General features: G+C 37.1%; 1 protein-coding gene across 4 annotated transcripts in view; it reads right to left on the minus strand.

The window, feature by feature from the left end:
- DNM3 (dynamin 3) overlaps positions 1 to 19,355 on the minus strand; it is a 556,874-nt gene that overhangs the window by 292,316 nt on the left and 245,203 nt on the right. For 2 of the 4 annotated variants that reach the window (XM_024739835.1, XM_024739834.1), the window contains exons 13-14: positions 18,274 to 18,325; positions 17,421 to 17,450 (exon numbers count right to left, since the gene is read on the minus strand). In XM_024739835.1, the coding sequence (XP_024595603.1) occupies positions 17,421 to 17,450; positions 18,274 to 18,325 (82 nt within the window). The remainder of the gene's footprint in view (positions 1 to 17,420; positions 17,451 to 18,273; positions 18,326 to 19,355) is intronic. The other 2 variants (XM_024739837.1, XM_024739836.1) reach the window with 1 other exon arrangement.

Raw genomic sequence — 19,355 nt, forward strand, 5'->3', positions numbered from 1 at the left:
AACCAAAAAACCTACTAGATAATACAGTAAATTCCACAAACCCAAAATAAATGCTTAAAAATCAATAGTTTCATTTTGTAGCACTAAATAATTAGAAAATATAATTGAAAAACACTCTATTTATAATTACAACATAAGGGTATTCCAGTTATTTTATATTTTAACAAGGTATGTGAATTTACTTATACTAAGGGAAAAAAACCAAGAAATTATAGTAAACAGAAGGAATCATCATCTGGTTGGATGGGATAAAAGGGTATGAAAAATGTGACTTTTTCCCATATTAATTTATAAGCTTTACAAATATCTCATCAGAATTCAAACAGAACTGTAGTTGGAATATGAAAAGATTTTAATCTTCAAATGAAAAATCTACAAAAGCAAAATGCATTTTTTTAAAAAGTAATGAAAGAAAATGACCAAGCAGATATTAAAATATATTAGACATCTGCAATAATTAAAAAGTATGTCATTGGGCTTCCCTGGTGGCGCAGTGGTTGAGAGTCCGCCTGCCGATGCAGGGGATATGGGTTCATGCCCCGGTCCAGGAGGATCCCACATGCCGTGGAGCGGCTGGGCCCGTGAGCCATGGCCGCTGAGCCTGCGCTTCCGGAGCCTGTGCTTCGCAACGGGAGAGGCCACAACAGTGAGAGGCCCCCGTACCGCAAAAAAAAAAAAAAGGTATGTCATTGTATAAAAATCAACAGATGGAGGGATAAATAATCCAGATCCTAGGATAAGAACTCATCCATGGCCTGGACTGAGGCTAGAATTCTGCCACTTATCCATTCTATGACCTATGGTGAACTATTTAACTTTTCTAAACTTCAGTTACATCATTTATAAAATAGGAGAAATAATGGAACCAACTTCATAGGGTTGTTGTAGAACTGCATACACTGATGTAAGGAACACAGTGCAATACCCACCCATAGACTGAGCTTTCAAGAAAGGTAAGCGGCTATACTTATTACTATTATTGTTGCCATTATTATATGATCACAGAAGTATTGCAAACCAATTGTAATGGTATGAATCATTAAAAAAATTATATTTAGACATTCGCTCCTGTGGAATAAAATTTTAATAATAATTATTATATTATTATTGTCATTGTCAATAATCATTGAGTTGTTACAATGTGCAAAGACTGATCTCAGTGCTTTACATGAACCAATATGTTTAATCCCATTAACCCTAACAGGCAGATACAACAGTCACATCCCTTTTGCAAATGAGGAAACTGCGGCACAAAGATGTTAAGTAATTTGCCCATAGCTGATGAGTGGCAAAGCCAGATATTAAAGCCTGGCTGTCAGACTTCAGAATCCATGCTCTTAATGCCTACACTCTGCTCCCCAAGCTAGTGCCTTACCTTCTACCATGTGCCATGATAAATCCTAAATGGATTACAGAGACAAATGTCAATAATGGCTTAATAAAAATGCTATAAGTACACGGGTGAATATTTAATTGCTTTTGAGGTGAATACTACCTTTCTAAACATAAAAGCAGTGGAAGAAATGACAGGAGAAAAGAGTAACAGATTTTACTACAAAAACTTTTATCTCAAATACCTGTTAAGTAAAATTAAAACATATACAAGAAAATGAGAAAAATGCTTGCTAATAAATATGGCAAAAGAGCAGTATAATTATTATATAAAAATTCTATTATAAGTCAAAAAAGTAAAAGAAAAATTTCAAAGAGTATGAAAGCAAAGGCATGAACAGCTTATTCAGAAAAGAATACTACTGGTCAATAAGCATGAAAAGAATTTCTGTCTCTAGTAAGTTATAGACATAAGTGACTGAGGTTTAAAGAATAGAAGTATGTGATCAGCAAGAAAATAATTTTCTTTTTCATATAGCTATATATAAAAATCTTATTAGAAGAAAATATGAGATAAAATATAAATGCCACAAAATTTTTTAAATTTGTCTAAATCAAAATTATAACTTTTGTTTTATAATATACAATAAAGTCAAGTGATAGATAAGCATAAAATATTTGTACTATATATAATACACATAAAATTAATATCAAAACTATAAAAATCCTAAAAAGTCAATGAGAAAATTGACACGACAGTCCTTTCAAGATGGACAAAGGACATAATCAGACATTTTATAGGAGAGAGGATACAAATATCTATTAAATATTTGAAAGGCTGCTCTATAACTTGCAATAAGTGAAATGCAACTCAAAATAATATATTATTCTTCCCATCAGATTATTCAAAATTATATAAAATATAATTATCCAGTACTCGCATAAATAGTTGTTGGGTTTATAAACTGTTTCAACTGTTTTGGAAAAACTGGAAACAACACAAATACCTATCCTTAGGGGAATGGTTAAATTTACATTGGCACATCTGCACTGTGGAATATACAATAATACTATGTGCCAGTAAAAGAAGTCTTGTCTTCTGTCTGTGTACTTACATGAAAAGGTCTCCAAGACATATCACTAAGTAGATAAAGTTAGTTCATCTTCACATATATTTACTGAGCATCTACTGTATACCAGGTTCTAGTCACAGATATATCAATGAACAAGAGACAAAAGTCGTTGCCTTTGTGGAGCTAACAACTATAGTGTAAAATATGTACAAACCTTTTATTTTTAAAAATCACAAATCATGTGTATATGTACATATGTGTTTGGGCATGTATGTATATGTGTACATATGCTCCAGAGAATGATAACAGTAGCTATAGCTATGAAGGTGAATGAGACTGGGTAAGGGTCAAGGGTATATTTACTTGATCTGTATTACTTTTTTCACAGTGAAAATGTGTTTACGTATTTCTTGTGTAACAAACAAAAAGTAAGCTTCAAAATCATACATTAGGCTTCCCTCGTGGCGCAGTGGTTGAGAGTCCGCCTGCTGATGCAGGGGACACAGGTTCGTGCCCCGGTCTGGGAAGATCCCACATGCCGCGGAGCGGCTGGGCCCGTGAGCCATGGCCGCTGAGCCTGCACGTCCAGAGCCTGTGCTCCGCAACGGGAGAGGCCACAACAGTGAGAGGCCCACGTAACGCAAAAAAAAAAAAAATCATACATTACACTGAAACTCTGTGCTAAATAAGCTATACAGTGCACATAAGGGAAGGGCTGAAGCAAGAACTAAAGAAAATTTGAGCAGAGATTTCTGCTTTTTTAGAGTACCAGCTCTATCTATCCTTGACTAACTACTTAAAAAGTCACTGTGGCCAAAGGATTAGATGATAAGCTAGCTGGTAAGGGATGGAAATGGGAGAAACTCTACTACAGTGAAGCTGTAGGAGACTTGAGTGAGACATCTAGCAGTTAATCACTGGCCTTCCCCAGGCTTGCAATCAGGAGCAGTAAGGGGTGGAGTAGGCAGTGTTGGGGGAGGGGGGGGCCTGGGTGGGTCTATCACAGGTTTGGCTTATGATAGACCTGCCTGAGGCAGAAAACCAGCAACTTTTGGTATTGGGCCAAACAGTAGCAACCCATGTGGAGTTCCTCCACCACCTGGGTGGCTGTGTAGGAATAAAATGGAAACCTCTTCTCTAAGATATGGAGTGGAGATTAAAGAAGTGAAAATTAAAACAGTGAGAGTTAAGTATCCTGGAACAAGGGAATGATACAATTCCGATGTCCATGAACACTGAAAATAGTCAAAAACAGGAAGACACTAAGATGTCATTTATCTGATAATTCAGAGGAACATTCAGGTCTGAAATTACAGTGTTTAATAAAATAATAGTGGGAGAAAATAAAATTTTACATGTTACAAAACTTCCAGGGAATTCAAGTCACACAGGCATTTAATTTACTTGGAATGAAATATATCATGTTAAAGAGAGAGAGAGAGACAGGCAACTAGGACAAAAGAGACAGAAAGAAGAAAAGAGGGAAGCAGGAAGGGAGGAAGGGTAGCTGTGAGATAGCAGGAGAGAGGCAGGAGGGGCAACCCTTAGTTTGCCCAGGTGCCCATTTCCCCTGGTGAAACAAGACCAGGCCTCAACTGCCCAGAGGAAAGATCACAGCTGAAAGGTAGGGCTAGATTCTGCCTACTGAAGGGATTTTTCAAGGTAATTCTGAATACACAGGGTTTTTCTCCTCACTGATTTTTAGCCCTAAACCTTCAATTAAGATGTAATTTGGCTGTAAAATTACAGTAAGCACATCTGTGTATTTTCTGGAAAAACATCACGAGACATACATTAAGTGCTATTTCAAGTAGAAGTCTAGATTTAAAAGATACAGAACAAATTAGCAGTCCATACATTTCACTAAGTGTGGCTTTCATGGACTCCATCCTCTGTTGATTTTATTAAAATAAGTTGGTTGTATTTTATAAGCTATTGATTGGCCCCTCTGGAGATACTTTCACAAAATTAAGGGATAAAAAATGAAACACATTCTAACAGCTATTATAGTTTTTCATTGTTGATCAGTGCAGTGGACTGAATGTTTATGATCCCCCAAAATTTATATGCTGAAACCCTAACCCCCAATGGCATGGTATTAAGAGGTGGGGTCTTTGGGAGGTAATGAGGGTTAGGTGAGATCATGAAGATCTCCCCACGATGGAGTGAATACCTTATAAAAAGAGAAGGAGACATGGGATCTCTCTCTCTTCATATACCATGGAAGGCCACGTGAGGACATAAACAGGAAGAGGGCCCTCACCAAGAACCCAACCAGGCTGGCACCCTGATCTTGGACTTCCAGCCTCCAGAACCACAAGAAATAAATGTTTTTTGTTTAAGTCACCTGGTCTATGTTACTCTGTTATAGCAGCCCACAATGACCAAATCAGGTTAATTTATACAAATCCAAGTTCATTCTATTCAGGATCAATCCACTTTAGATTAAGAAAAAATGTAAGTAATAAATAAAAATAATAGTGAATGACTGAAATGATGTGACTTGCCATAATTGAGACTATTAAATAAAATTCTTTACAAACTATTAGAAGCAGTGGTTAACACCATAATTAAGAGAAAAGGGTCTAGAATCAAACTGCCTGGATTTGAATCCTGGTGCTGTCAGTTATCTTTATGACTGGACACATGACTTGGCCTCTCCATGCCTCACTTTCCTTATCTGTAAAATAGAAATAATTAAGGTATCTACCTCTTAAGGTTGTTGGGAGGAGTAATGAATTAACGTGTGTAAAGTACCTATAACTACACCTGAAACACTTATAAGTAATCAGTGTTAACTGTTGTGATTTCTACAGAATTGGTGGGAGTAGACAGCCTTTCACTCTGTTACATCTTTTTTAGTAAATAAAACTTTCCTACTTGGTAGGTTTTGAAAATGGAAATTCCCAAATCTTATATGGATTTATAGTTCCACAACATGTCTGTGGAACTTCATGGGTCCATTTCTGTCAGTTTTTTCTCTCTGCCATCCTCTTCCCTCCCACTCCTGCCCTTTCTTGAGGGTGGGGTGAGACTGGAGAGAAGAGTAGATGACATAGAAAATGAATAAGGAAAAAGAGAGTGTGTGTATTACCATTAAAAAAAAGTGTTAGGGCTTCCCTGGTGGCACAGTGGTTGGGGGTCCGCCTGCCAATGCAGGGGGCACGGGTTCACGCCCCGGTCCGGGAGGATCCCACGTGCCACGGAGCGGCTGGGCCCGTGGGCCATGGCCGCTGGACCTGCGCGTCCGGAGCCTGTGCTCCGCGGCGGGAGAGGCCACGGCAGTGAGAGGCCCACGTACCGCAAAAAAAAAAGTGTTAAACGTTTCATTTTTTTCCTCATGATAAATTATCTTGTAAGCTACAGAGTTTTAAAGAAAATAAAAAAATTCTCAGGAAGCAACCTTCAAAAGAACTAATCAAAATAATATTTTAAGAATGGTACCATGCGGAAGGAGAGAATAGCTGTGATTTATCTCAGTAACAGAAGCTATTAGTATTTTCTCAAAACAGAATAATAAAGAAAATACCTTTTAAAGTTCCAATGGTCCAAATTATAAATTTAGTTTAATAAACAATTAAAGTGCAGTGATAAATTATAAAGCTAAATCCTAGGTAAAGTTTATTATAATAAGCCATTTTAAAAAGAAGAAGAAAAAGAAAATCCTCAAGTATCCAAAGTATAGTGAGTTGAATAGTGTCTCCCACAATGTCCATGGAACCTCAGAATGTAACCTTATTTGGAAACAGCGTCTTTGCAGATGTAATTAGTTAAGACGAGGTCATACTGCATTAGAGTGAGCTCCAAATCCAATGACTGGTGTCCTTAAAGAAGAAGAGAGGACACATGGGCCGACACACATTGGAAGGAAGCCATGTGAAGACGGGGGCAGAGATTAGAGTCAGGCAGCTACAAGTCAAGGAATGCTAGGAGCTACCAGAAGCCAGGAAGAAGCAAGGAAAGCTGCTTCCCTAGAGCCTTCATAGAGAGTATAACCCCAAACACACCTTGATTTCAGACTTCTAGTCTCCAGAACTTTGAGAGAATAAATTTCTGTTGTGTTAAGCTACTCCAGTTTGTAATACTTTGTTACAGCAGCCCTAGGAAACTAATACACCAAGGAAAATGGAAGTCTCAGAATTAGTTTATAAACTTAAAGACTTCCCTGTCAGACCAAGTAGCAACAAGCAAAGCTATACTATCCTAACAGGAAAGAAACTCAGCTACGAACAATAGATCTCATTTTACAGATAAGGTACAGGCCAGAACAGTTGTGATACATGCATGTATTGGCATGACAAATTATATTCCCACGAACTTGAACTGCATAAGTTTAGAAATGTGTTTATACGTGTAATAAAAATTACATTTACATTTGTTTGCTGATAAGGGACATCTATTTAAGGTATCATGAATACAGATAATCATTTATATTCTTAAAGGTATATATAATACCTTGCCACAAATCTTTAAGAATTTTTAAATATTCAGTTAGTTCTTAATAAAAAGCACAAACACCTGTTAGAGCATTGATAGAGGTTTCATTAAAATTGGCTACCTTGTAGATTAACAGAGAGATGGAGCAAAAATTTACACAATTCTTCCTACAAAAATGTTTTTTAAAGTACTTTTAATTAAAAGAACTTGATAAAGAAACTGTTGATTGGTTCTAAAAATTTATAACATCTATTTAAAAATATATGCTATAAATTGCTTATTAGAATATTGGAGTGAAGCCATTTTTCTTGTTCTGTACTCAGAAAGCTGCCCTCAAAAATTAGTCCATGATGCAGAGAAAGGAACACTCTCAAACTCATTCTATGAGGCCAGCATCACCCTATTACCAAAACTAGACAAAGATATTACAAAAAAAGAATATTACAGACCAATATCACCAGGGAACATAGACGCAAAAATCCTCAACAAAATATTAGCAAACTAAACCCAACAAAAAATTAAAAGGATCATACACCATGATCAAGTGGGATTTATCCCAAGAATGCAAGGATTTTTCAATATCCACAAATCAATGTGATATACCATATTAACAAACCAAAACATAAAAACCATATTATCACCTGAGTAGATGCAGAAAAAGCTTTTGACAAAATTCAACATCCATTTATGATAAAAACTCTCCAGAAAGTGGGCATAGAGGGAATGTACCTCAACATAATAAAGGTCATATATGACGAACCCACAGCTAACATCATACTCAATGGTGAAAAGCTGAAAGCATTTCCTCTAACATCAGGAACAAGACAAGGATGCCCACTGTCTCTACTTTTATTCAACATAGTATTGAAAGTCTTAGCCACAGCAGTTAGAGAAGAAATAAGAGGAATCCAAATTGGGAGTGAAGAAGTAAAACTGTCACTATTTACAGATGGCATGATACTATACATAGAAAATCCTAAAGACACCACCAGAAAGCTACTAGAGCTCATCAATGAATTCAGTAAAGTCACAGGATACAAAATTAACATACAAAAATCTGTTGCATTTCTATATACTAACAATGAACTATCAGAAAGAGAAATTAAGGAAACAATCCCATGTACCATCACATCAAAAAGAATAAAATACTGAGGAATAAACCTACCTAAGGAAGTAAGAGACCTGTAATTGGAAAATTACAAGACACTGATGGAAGAAACTGAAGACAACACAAAGAGATAGAAAGATATACTGTGTTCTTGGATTGGAATAGTTAATACTGTTAAAATGACCACACCAGCAAAGGAAATCTACAGGTTCAATGCAATCCCTATCAAAATACCAACGGTATTTTTCACAGAACTAGAAAAATTCTAAAATTGGTATGAAAACACAAAAGACCCCAAATAGCCAAAGTAATCTTGAGAGAGAAGAACAGAGCTGGAGGATTCACACTCCCTGACTTCAGACTATACTACAAGGCTACAGTAATCAAAACAGTATGGTACTGGCACAAAAACAGATGCGTAGATCAATGGAACGGAATAGAGAGCCCAGAAATAAACACATACTCATGGTCAATTAATCTACAACAAAGGAAGAAAGAATATACAATGGAAAAAAGACAGTCTCTTCAATAAGTGGTGCTGGAAAAATTGGACAGTTACACATAAAAGAATGAAATTAGAATTTTCTCTAACACCATATATGAAAATAAACTCAAAATGGATTAAAGACCTAAATGTAAAACTGGAAACCAGAAAACTTCTAGGAGAAAATGTAGGCAGAACACTCTTTGATATAAATTGTAGCAATATTTTTTTGGATCTATCTCCTAAAGCAAAGGAAATAAAAGCAAAAATAAATACATGTGACCTAATTAAACTTAAAAGCTTTTGCACAGCAAAGGAAACCATCGACAAAATGAAAAGACAACCTACTTGAATGGGAGAAAATATTTGCAAATGATATGACCAGTAAGGGGTTAATATCTGAAATATATGAACAGATCCTACAACTCAACATTAAAAACACAAAAAACCTAATTTAAAAATGGGCAGAAGACCTGAATAGACATTTCTCCAAAAAAGGAAATACAGATGGCCAACAGGGACGTGAAAAGATGCTCAACATGGCTAATCATCAGGGAAATGCAAGTCAAAACCACAATGAGATATCACCTCACACCTGTCAGAATGGCAATCATCAAAAAGAACACAAATAACAAATGCTGGCAAGGATGTGGAGAAAAGGGAATATTTGTACACTGTTGCTTGGAATGTAAATTGGTGCAGCCACCAATACTTGAAAACAGTATGGAGATTTCTCAAAAAAACTAAAAATAGAACTACCATACGACCCAGCAATTCCACTCCTGGGCATATATCTAAAAAAAACAAAAGCACTAATTTGAAAAGATACATGTACCCCAATGTTCATAGCAGCATTATTTACAATTGCCAAGATATGGAAGCAACCTAAGTGTCCATCAACAGATGAACAAATTAAGAAGATGTGCTATACATACACAGTGTACTATTCAGCCATAAAAAAGAATGAAATTTTGCCATTTGCAACAACACTGATGGACTTGGAGGGTATTTTGCTAAGTGAAATAAGTCAGACAGAGAAAGACTACTACTATATGATAATACTTATATGTAGAATCTGAAAAATACAACAAACTAGTCAATATAACAAAAAAGAAACAGACTCACAGATATAGAGAACAAACTAGTGGTTACCACTGGGGAGAGGGGCAATCTAGGGGTAGGGAATTAAGAGGTACAAACTATTACATATAAAATAAGCTGCAAGGATATATTGTACAATACACAGACTGTAGCCAATATTTTATAATAACTATAAATGGAGTACAACCTTAAAAAATTTAATCCATGAACCATTACTGGATATACGGATTTCATTGTTGCTTTGTAACAGTCTTCCCACTTCCAAGGGAGAAAAGGTTCAATTTGAAAATAAAAGTAATTATTTTACTATCTTTCTTGAAGACTAACAGAATAATACATATAGATAACAACAACGACAATAATAATAGGAAGTACTTTACATAGCACTTACTATCAGCCAGTCCCTGTTCTAGGTACCTAACTTGTATTATCTCATTTAATACTTACAAAAACCTTATGAAGCAGTTCCAATTCTTATCAGCTTATTATAAGTTAGAAACCTGAGGAATAGGAAGCCTAAATAATTTGTTCCTGGTCACAGAGTGGCTTCACAATTCCAGCTCTGAAGGACAACTGCACTATATTACTTCTCAACTTTGTATAGTCAATAGAATTATTTTTTAAAAAGAAAGAAAGAGAAGGAGGAAGGAGATAGAAAGTCAGAGGATGAATTGGGAAAATTATTAAATTTAATCAATAAATGAAAATAGGATTTTATTAATGAGGTATTAAAAATCTTATGTTCCTTCAAGAAGACAAAACATACAAGAATCCTATTACCCAAATTAAATTGTTCTGAAGACAAACAATGCTCAACAAGTACCTGTAGCCATCATCTCTGATGCACCTCCTCCAGCCCCTATTCTCTCTCCTTCTAACAATATCTCTGACTTCAAGTGGAGAGGAAACCACCTCCACTTTCCAGTCCATGTGATCTGACTTAAGCCAATCAGTATATCTCTTTCTCTGGTCACAGTGATTGGTTCAGGAATGAGCACATGATCCAAGCCTGTCCAATCAGAGTACATCTCAGGAGTTCTTCTGAGAATCTGGGAGAAAGACTCATTTATTTCTGTGGGATTCAAACCAGGAAGGAAACCCCGTGGCTGCCATATTGCAATTCTTTGGGGCCAAAGAACAGAGCCAATAGCAAAGAAGCAGAACCAAAAACTGGAAAGAGTTTGTCTAGTTCATCATGGTTTATCAAATCAGTTCATCTTGATACTGTCTGAGCCGTGGATAAATAGTACTTAACTCTATGAAATGTTCAATCATGTAAACTAATTAATTCACTTTCTTCCAAGGTCATTTAAATTGAGTTCTTCTGAAATTTACATCTGAAAGAATCCTGATATAGATATTGGTACCAGGAAGTCACATGAGTGTGGGAATTAAAAGTGACAGACCCTGAAAGGTGGAATTAGCTGAGTGGACAAAGAAGGAAAGAGGGCTGTTAGAAGCCCTCTATGGTAGCCTAGGAAGTTGGCAGTCTTTGCTATCCAGCTGTAAAATAGCTGATTAAACTCTCACCTCTTTTAACAGTGGTCTCGAACTATTACTTACGGAGATGGAAGAACTAGGGAACTTGGTAGGAAAATTTTAGAATATTGGAGTGTGTTGATCTTTTTGGACCTGTAGGGGGTCCTAAGGAAAAGAGACTACTGTCTACTGAAACTAGCTTTCAGAAAGTAGGTAGGGAAGAGACCCTGTGTTGATAAGAAAGGTCTTTTTACCTTACAGCCTACAATTCAAGAAGGTTGAGAATCCAGTTATCTGGAGACTTGTAGGTTTGGGAAAGCCAAATTTCACACTTGATTCTAAAGTTAGAGCAACAGAAGGCACGTTGGTGGGAAACAAAATGGACAATAAGCCTAGTACTAGAAGGTACCCTGATAGCCCGGAACTAGGAGGTATCCTGCAAACACCTGCTCTGCTCCCTGCCAAAGGAAAAGGTCTTCCTAGTTACACAATTGCAGTTGGATGCAGTCTGGGCCAAAGAGCACATCAGCACTTCCTGCTGTAGATTTTTACAGCTAAAGGAATGGATTATCAGTCACGTAAAAGCCACATCAATCCTCCTGGTCTCAATATATCCTGGCCCTTAATACATTCAACTCCAGAAAACTTCATCCCTATTTTTCTTTACTACACAGACTTTCTGAAGACAATGTTCCACAAATATCTGTAGCTATCATTTGTCATTTCCCTCCTCCAGCGTCTGTTCCTTCTTATTCCAATAACATCTATGACTTTAAGGCGGCATTCTCTTCCCTCTTAAACCCTGAGATACAATATCCCACTCACTGACTTCAACCTCCAACTCTACCATTTTTCCCCTTAATCCTGGTACACATTTTCTCTAATTTCAGAAAAACCCCAGTGCCCTTGTTTCCCTATTTCCTTTCAATTTGCAGTCAACATCATCTTTTGTCTTTTCTTTTTTTCTGGGCCCAATCTCAGATTATATTTTCCTGTTTCCTTTGCAGTTAGGTGAGGCCATGACTGAGTTCTGGTCAATGGAATGGAAATGGAAAAGATGTGTGACACTTCCAGGCTGGTCCTTACAAACCTCCCTCACTCAGGCTTCTTTCTTTTTCTTTATTTTTTTTATATCTTTATTGGAGTATAATTGCTTTACAATATTGTGTTAGTTTCTGCTGTACAACAAAGTGAATCAGCTATATGTGTACATATATCCCCATATCACCTGCCTCTTGAGCCTCCTTCCCACCCCCACCCTATCCCACCCCACTAGGTGGTCACAAAGCACCAAGCTGATCTCCCTGTGCTATGCAGCAGCTTCCCACTAGGTATCTATTTCACATTTGTTAGTGTATATATGTCAGTGCTACTCTCTCACTTCATCCCAGCTTCCCCTTCCTCTCCCTGTGATGCTCAACACCACTAATAATCAGAGAAATGCAAATCAAAACCACAATGAGGTGTCACCTCCCACCGGTCAGAATGGTCATCATCAAAAAATCTACAAACAATAAATGCTGGAGAGGGTGTGGAGAAAAGGGAACCCTCCTGCACCGTTGGTGGGAATGTAAATTGATACAGCTACTATGGTGAACAGTATGGAAGTTCCTTAAAAAACTAAAAATAGAACTACCATATGACCCAGCAATCCCACTCCTGGGCATATACCCTGAGAAAACCATAATTCAAAAAGACACTCAGGCTTCGTTCTTTCTCATCTTTTGGAAGAATGAAGAGAATTCGAAAGTCCATGACTGACCACATGAAGCAGGGTTGCCTCATCCCAGCCCAATCTAGATGACTTGACTGAATTGCCATAGCAGGGTGAATTGAATTGTTATTATATTAAGCTACTGAAATCGATTGTTACTTGGTTAACCTCTCCTGACTAATGTCATGACTAGTACACTAATCAGAACCATTCATATCAATCCTTTATTTCAAACTGTCTTCAAAACTTTAACTCATCTGCTCTTTTGACCTTACATGCTGCTTCCCTGGAAAAACTTCAGCTCAGGGTATTAGTTCCATTGTCTGCTGTCTTAGCTTTGTTCTACCTTCCAGCTGTGGAGTAGAAAAGCAATTCACAAGACCAAGAGGACTGGTACTACCTCAGTGGTCCAAACAATGTGCAGGACCTTCTACCAGTCCACCAATTTGACAACTTCCCCAGTGCTTCTTGAGCTCTTGGAAATATCTAATACTACTTGACCATTCCCTCTCTGAAACATTCTCTTCCCTGAGCTCTCATTCTACTACTGTCCAAGTTTTCCTACTTCTCTTATCACTTCTTAGACTCCTTTACAGTTCCTCGTTCCGTCCCAACTCTTCTTTCTCTTTTATCCTTTAAATCCCACATTTCCTTCTATGCTTTCATCTTCTGGAGGTGATCTCATCTACTCCCATGGCTTCAACTACAATGTACACATTGACAACTGTAAAGCTTATATCTCCAGTCTAGACAAGTCTTGAACCTCAAACTCTACTGACATCTCCAACAGGCACAAAAAAATATATCTGAAACTGAAATCACCACTTCTTCTCCCACCTCCACTGAAATCTGCTCCTCCCTCATCTGTACTCCCTTTGTCAGTAGACCTCCCTAGCCATAGCCTGGGAGAATGACTTAACACCCCCCACCCAACTCCACAACTATTTATAACTCTTTCCATCCTCTAAATATATTTTTGAACCTGTCTTTCTCCTAGATACCTCTTGCTATTGACATTTGTATTTTCTTACCTGAATTATTTCAGAAATGTCTTCACCAATTTCCATATATCTAGTTTTATTCTTCCAAATCATTTCATATGGCTAATACACAGATCTTTCCAACATATAAATCAGATGATACCCCTTCCCTACTGGAAATCTCTCAGTGGTTCCCTACTTTTGGAATAAATGGTTCTCTGTCTCTTCTGAACTCTAGGCACTTTCATCCAACTTCCCACTGGATATTTTTACTCCAATCTTCCACAGTGACTATATTCAACATATCTACCCTTCCTCACTATGTTCCTTTCTCCATGAAGAGCACCACCATCTCATCTGTGCCTAAATCAGATGTCCGCACTGCATTGCTGACAATCCCCAGCGCTCTCCTCAACATCTAATTCATCACAATCCTTTAGATTCTTTCTACTTAATATCTCCTGAATTCATCAGCTTCTCCTCAAATCTAGTACAGAGAGCTTAGCTAGCCCAAATAATCATAACCTTTTGTCTGCAACAACCTCCTAACTGTTAGGAGGCTAGACTCCTAGACTAGACTCCTAACTAGTCTACTTTTTCTAATCTCGTCCTCCCTTCAAAATCTTTCTCCACACTATAGGCAAAATGATCTTTCTAAAGTATTATTATGATTGCACTTAAAACCTTACAATGATACTCCACTGCTTTCACCATCACACACACACAAAAAATAGCTTTGGGACTTCCCTAGTGGCACAGTGGTTAAGAATCTGCCTGCTAATGCAGGGGACACGGGTTCGAGCCCTGGTCCGGGAAGATCCCACATGCCGCAGAGCAACTAAGCCCATGTGCCACAACTACTGAGTCTGCACTCTAGAGCCCGCAAGCCACAACTACTGAGCCCACATGCTGCAACTACTGAAGCCCACACGCTCTAGGGCCCAAGTGCTGCAATTACTGAGCCCACATGCTGCAACTACTGGAGCCCACGTGCCTAGAGCCTGTGCTCCACAACAAGAGAAGCCACTGTGATGAGAAGCTCAGGCAGCACAACAAAGAGTAGCCCCCACTCACCCCAACTAGAGAAAGCCCACGTGCAGCAACAAAGACCCAGCACAGCCAAAAAAATAAATAAATAAAATTTAAAAGAAATAGCTTTAATGGAGCTTACTGTCCTAGTGAAAGAAAACAAAAAATAATAAATAAACAAGATAGATAATAATGACAAGATTTGGGGGAGGAAAGGTGACTTTAGATTCAACAGTCAGGACCAGCCTCTTACTGAAGTGATGTTTCAGTGAGGCCTGAAGTATCGTATCAGAAGGAGCTAACCTTGAAAAAGGCGACAGACTTCAATTACTTACCATAATCCCCACTGGGATGTGAGCTCCCTGACAGCAGGGCCCATGATTTATTCATCATTCTAACATCTATCACAGTTTTTGACTCTCAAAAGTTTCAAATACACAAGTGATGAGTGAAGGGATGAATGAAGTTTATGTTGAAATTTCTGGGCAGTGCAACTTTAGGCTAATTGTGCGCTCACATTTTTTTCATACATTTGTTGACACCAGCACGTAGAACTTCTAAGCAGACAAATTTCTAAGCAGGTGAAAACAAATGGGGATTTTGACTTTAAGAAGGAATTTTTCTTTCTTCAAATTCTTCTAAAGTATTCAGAATAGATTCTGCACAGCCATCTCTTATAATCAGGAGCGCTAAGAGGATATCAGAATGGATGAAGCATTTGCTAGGATAGTGCAGAGTATCTTAACCCCACCAACCATTAAAGCCGACTGACATCAGTTAGCAGGCTGAGCTCCAAGGCTCCCTGTCTTTTGAGCTTCTTGATTTTTGAATACAAACCCAGATCAACCTCAGTTATTCAGATTCATAAAGAAAGGGGTTTCAAGTCATTATGGTTCATTTCTGCTAAGCAGAAAAAAACAATAAAGGATTCTTTAAAATATACTATATCATGTTTAATTATTGGATTTGGTTCTGAAAAATAAGATATTCAGGTTCATAACCTCTTACTTGCAAAGTGAAAGGTTAAAACAACAGCAACAACAGCAACAAATGTGGCAGCAAAACCTGACTTGATGTGAAAATATTTATGTCTTTCATTTAATCTACTTGGCGTGATTATCATTTGTTTCACTGCAGAAATATAATACATTTAATTACAGGGTGCTGCCTCTGACCCCACAGGAATACTGGGTAATATATAATATATGCAATATTTTTCTAAAATCCAGAAAGTTCTGACCTTCAAGGCACATCTGGCCCCAGAGGTTTTGGATAAGCGATCTGTATTCTATTATAACACTCACCCCAATTCTATTATCTTGAGTTATAAAACTTCCATAATGTATGGGCTTTGAAGTACTCAGTGAAAGTAAAGGCACAGAAACACAATTAACATGATTTTAGCATTTGGAGGCAATATAATTGAAAACTGTTCTGAGTTTCCGTCCAGATCTGATTTAAAGTATGCATTGATGCCACTATACTATTGCTTTTCCAATAAGTATAAACTTCTATGAGCTAGAATTCTGACCATGAGGAAAGTTTTATAGGTAAATCCATTACACCACACCCAGGCTTAATCTGGCCATTGTAATCTACAGAATATTTGCCATAGCTTCTAATTTTCCCAAATGTTTCGTTGTTCTCATTTAATAACTTTTATAATTTTCTTATACTCCATATTTTTTTTCTGCCCAAAGTTCCAAGAAGCAGCACCTACCTACCGTCTACTCTTTACAGGGCACGTATCTAGTACCCAGCTGCAAACCTCATGATGTAGGTTATTTCTGATTCTCACAATCACCGGGCAGAGATATTTTCTTCTTCCCATCACACAACTGGGCAAACTCAGGTTCAATTTGTCCAAGGCCACATGGCTACTACGTGACAGAGGAGAATTTGAACCCAGGAATATCTCGCTCCAAAATTTGTTTCTGCCAAAGCATCATGAGGAAAATAATTGACCCATCTTCCGATCTCATTCTCAAGTTGTGCACAGCTGGAAGAAAGATTTTAGGCCTGCCTCGCCCATGGTAGAAATGTATATAATTGCTTTTTTAATGCTAGTAATTTGACAATATCTTTATACTTCCATTAAGTGAAGATATAGCATCTGGTTTTAAAAGTTTCAACTCTAAAGCCATATAAAATGTCAATCAGTGTAATTTTACTTCTTGTTTTATTATCTTAAAAAAATACAAACAATTGCTATTGGATAGTATCAACAGATATATCAAAATCAGTTGTTTAATATTCACCCACCTTTTAGAAGTGTCACCTACATTTATTGGAAATATTATCATAGAAGAGGAAAAGAAAGGCTTACACCTTATAACAACATAGCATAAAAGGATAGAGATGAAGGTCATTAATGATTTTAATTATTTTAAGGCCCATTAAAATTAGAGAAATATCAAAGCACCCACAGTGTTAAACATTTATTATTACAGCATTTTAGAATTTACTAGTTCATACCTTTCAATCACAGCAAGTTATTAGCAGTGAAGGGATGAACCCTCTTAAGAGGATTTTTATTTCAATGATAGGGTGTTATGGACAAGACAATCTAAGTTTAAAAAAATTAGTAGCAAGCGCTAGTTGAGTTAATCAGTTAAAGACAAACTGTGCCCTTGGGACGCTAAATGAAAAAGCAACAGTAAAGCTTACAGAACTTAGCTCGTACAATTTGCCTTGAAGGCGGAAGATTGGTTCCCTGAAATAGCAAAGAATTATATGCTTTAGTTCAGAAAAAAAGTTTTCAAAATAAAGTCTATTATTACCTCTTCTCCTTTCAAAACAATGGAAAAAATTTTAGAGCAGAGGTTTCAATTTGTTCAACAATTGTACCTCTGAATTAAAAAAAACTATAAAACCATCATTGTTTTGACTTGAAAAGAAATAACAATGCAAATATTCATTATCACATAAAACATAAAAGAAACAGCAAACTGTCAGAGTTAATGCAATCTCTGCAGAGCGCTATTAGTCAGAGACAGCTGGCCAGCCCAAAACACAAAAACTTAAAAGATCAGATCTTCTTAGGAATTAACATCTTCATTAACCAACAGGATGTAGTGTGGCAGAGATTAAATCTTAAATCCCAAACTGCCTTCTTTATGAGCTGTCCCTTCACTGTTACCAAGCTGTGCAAATGTGTGAACTAGTCAGCAGCACCAGAAAGCTCATGCAACTACTCACCATATTTTAACCTTGAACTGACTCACAGATTCAATGTTAAATCAAATTTAGGGGTAATGTAAGCAAGCAAAGCAGGACACAAGGAGGCAAATTTGAAAAGCAGAGCAAATAGCAGAAAAGTTATTTAAAATAAATCAATAGGGTTAACTGCATAAAATAGCAAAAAAAAAAAAAAAATGCAATTCACTCCAAAAACTTTAAAAGCAAAAACAAAACAAAAAGTTGCATTTCCAGCAAAATTTGCACATGATTAATTTGCATTAAAAAAAAGTCAATCAAGCAATTTAGTTCAAATTCTTTGGGACATGCGTGCTTTAATTCTTTTAAACAATTCCTACCTGATTTCCAATTGTGTTTTTCTTGTGAACCTGACTGCTCCTCTGCTGAGCACTGAGAAAAGCAAAGGAGAGAAGCACTGAAGAAAATCATAAGATTTTTTCTGAGCACGTAACAGATACTAAAATAAATACAGGCATTAAAAATATATCAACAACTGAGGCAGAGCCAATATAAAAAATCCAGGTCAGTTTAATTCTGGAAGCAAAACCAACTCAATGGAACTTCTAGAACCAATTAGTAATCACAAATCAAAAATAATATACCACAGGAAGAAAACCTGTATTGCTGCATTAATAAGTCAAGGTTAAGTATTAGTGATATCCCACAGGTATATAAGATTGTATTGAAAATTCACAGCACTTTTTGAGTATATGCCATGTTCTAAGTGGTTTACAGATATTAGTGATTTAATTTTAACCCTGTGAGGTAATATTCATTCATTTTACAGATGGAGAGACTGAGTCACAGAGAAGCTGAGTGGCTTCCCCAAAATTACTCAGCTAACAAGTGCTGGTACTAGGTAGTCTAATTCCAGATCCCAAACTCATGATATCATCTAATCTCATTGCTCTGAATTCCACTATATTATGACAACCCTCATAGTGCATCGTCAGCTTGGACCCATCTCATCAATTCTAGACTCAAATATGTTTTCAACAACTCAACATTTCCACTTGGATGTCTAATGGGCATCTCAGACTTAATCTGTGAAAACTGAACTTGTGACATCCTCCCTAAATCCTGTTCCACCCACATTCTTTCCCTTTTTAATTAATGGCAATTCCATATTGCCAAGTGCTTAAGCCAAAGTCCTTGGTTCCTCTTTCTCTTACTTCCACATCAAATCATCAGAAAATGCTGTTGACTCTACTTCTCAAAATGTCTTTAAAATTCAACATCTTTTCATTCCATTGCTACTACCTTGTTCCAAGCCACCATTATCTCTCACTTGCACTGTTGTCATCACTTACTCTTTGGTCTCTTTGGTCTTACACGCTTGTCCCCCTAATGTCTATTCTCAACACAGAAGCCAGAGTGATCCTTTTTTTCTTTTTTTCCCCCCCCCCCCCCGCACCCGGGC

Source organism: Neophocaena asiaeorientalis, unplaced genomic scaffold (genome assembly GCF_003031525.2).
Source record: "Neophocaena asiaeorientalis asiaeorientalis breed wild unplaced genomic scaffold, Neophocaena_asiaeorientalis_V1.1 scaffold589, whole genome shotgun sequence".
NCBI classification, from domain to species: domain Eukaryota; kingdom Metazoa; phylum Chordata; class Mammalia; order Artiodactyla; family Phocoenidae; genus Neophocaena; species Neophocaena asiaeorientalis.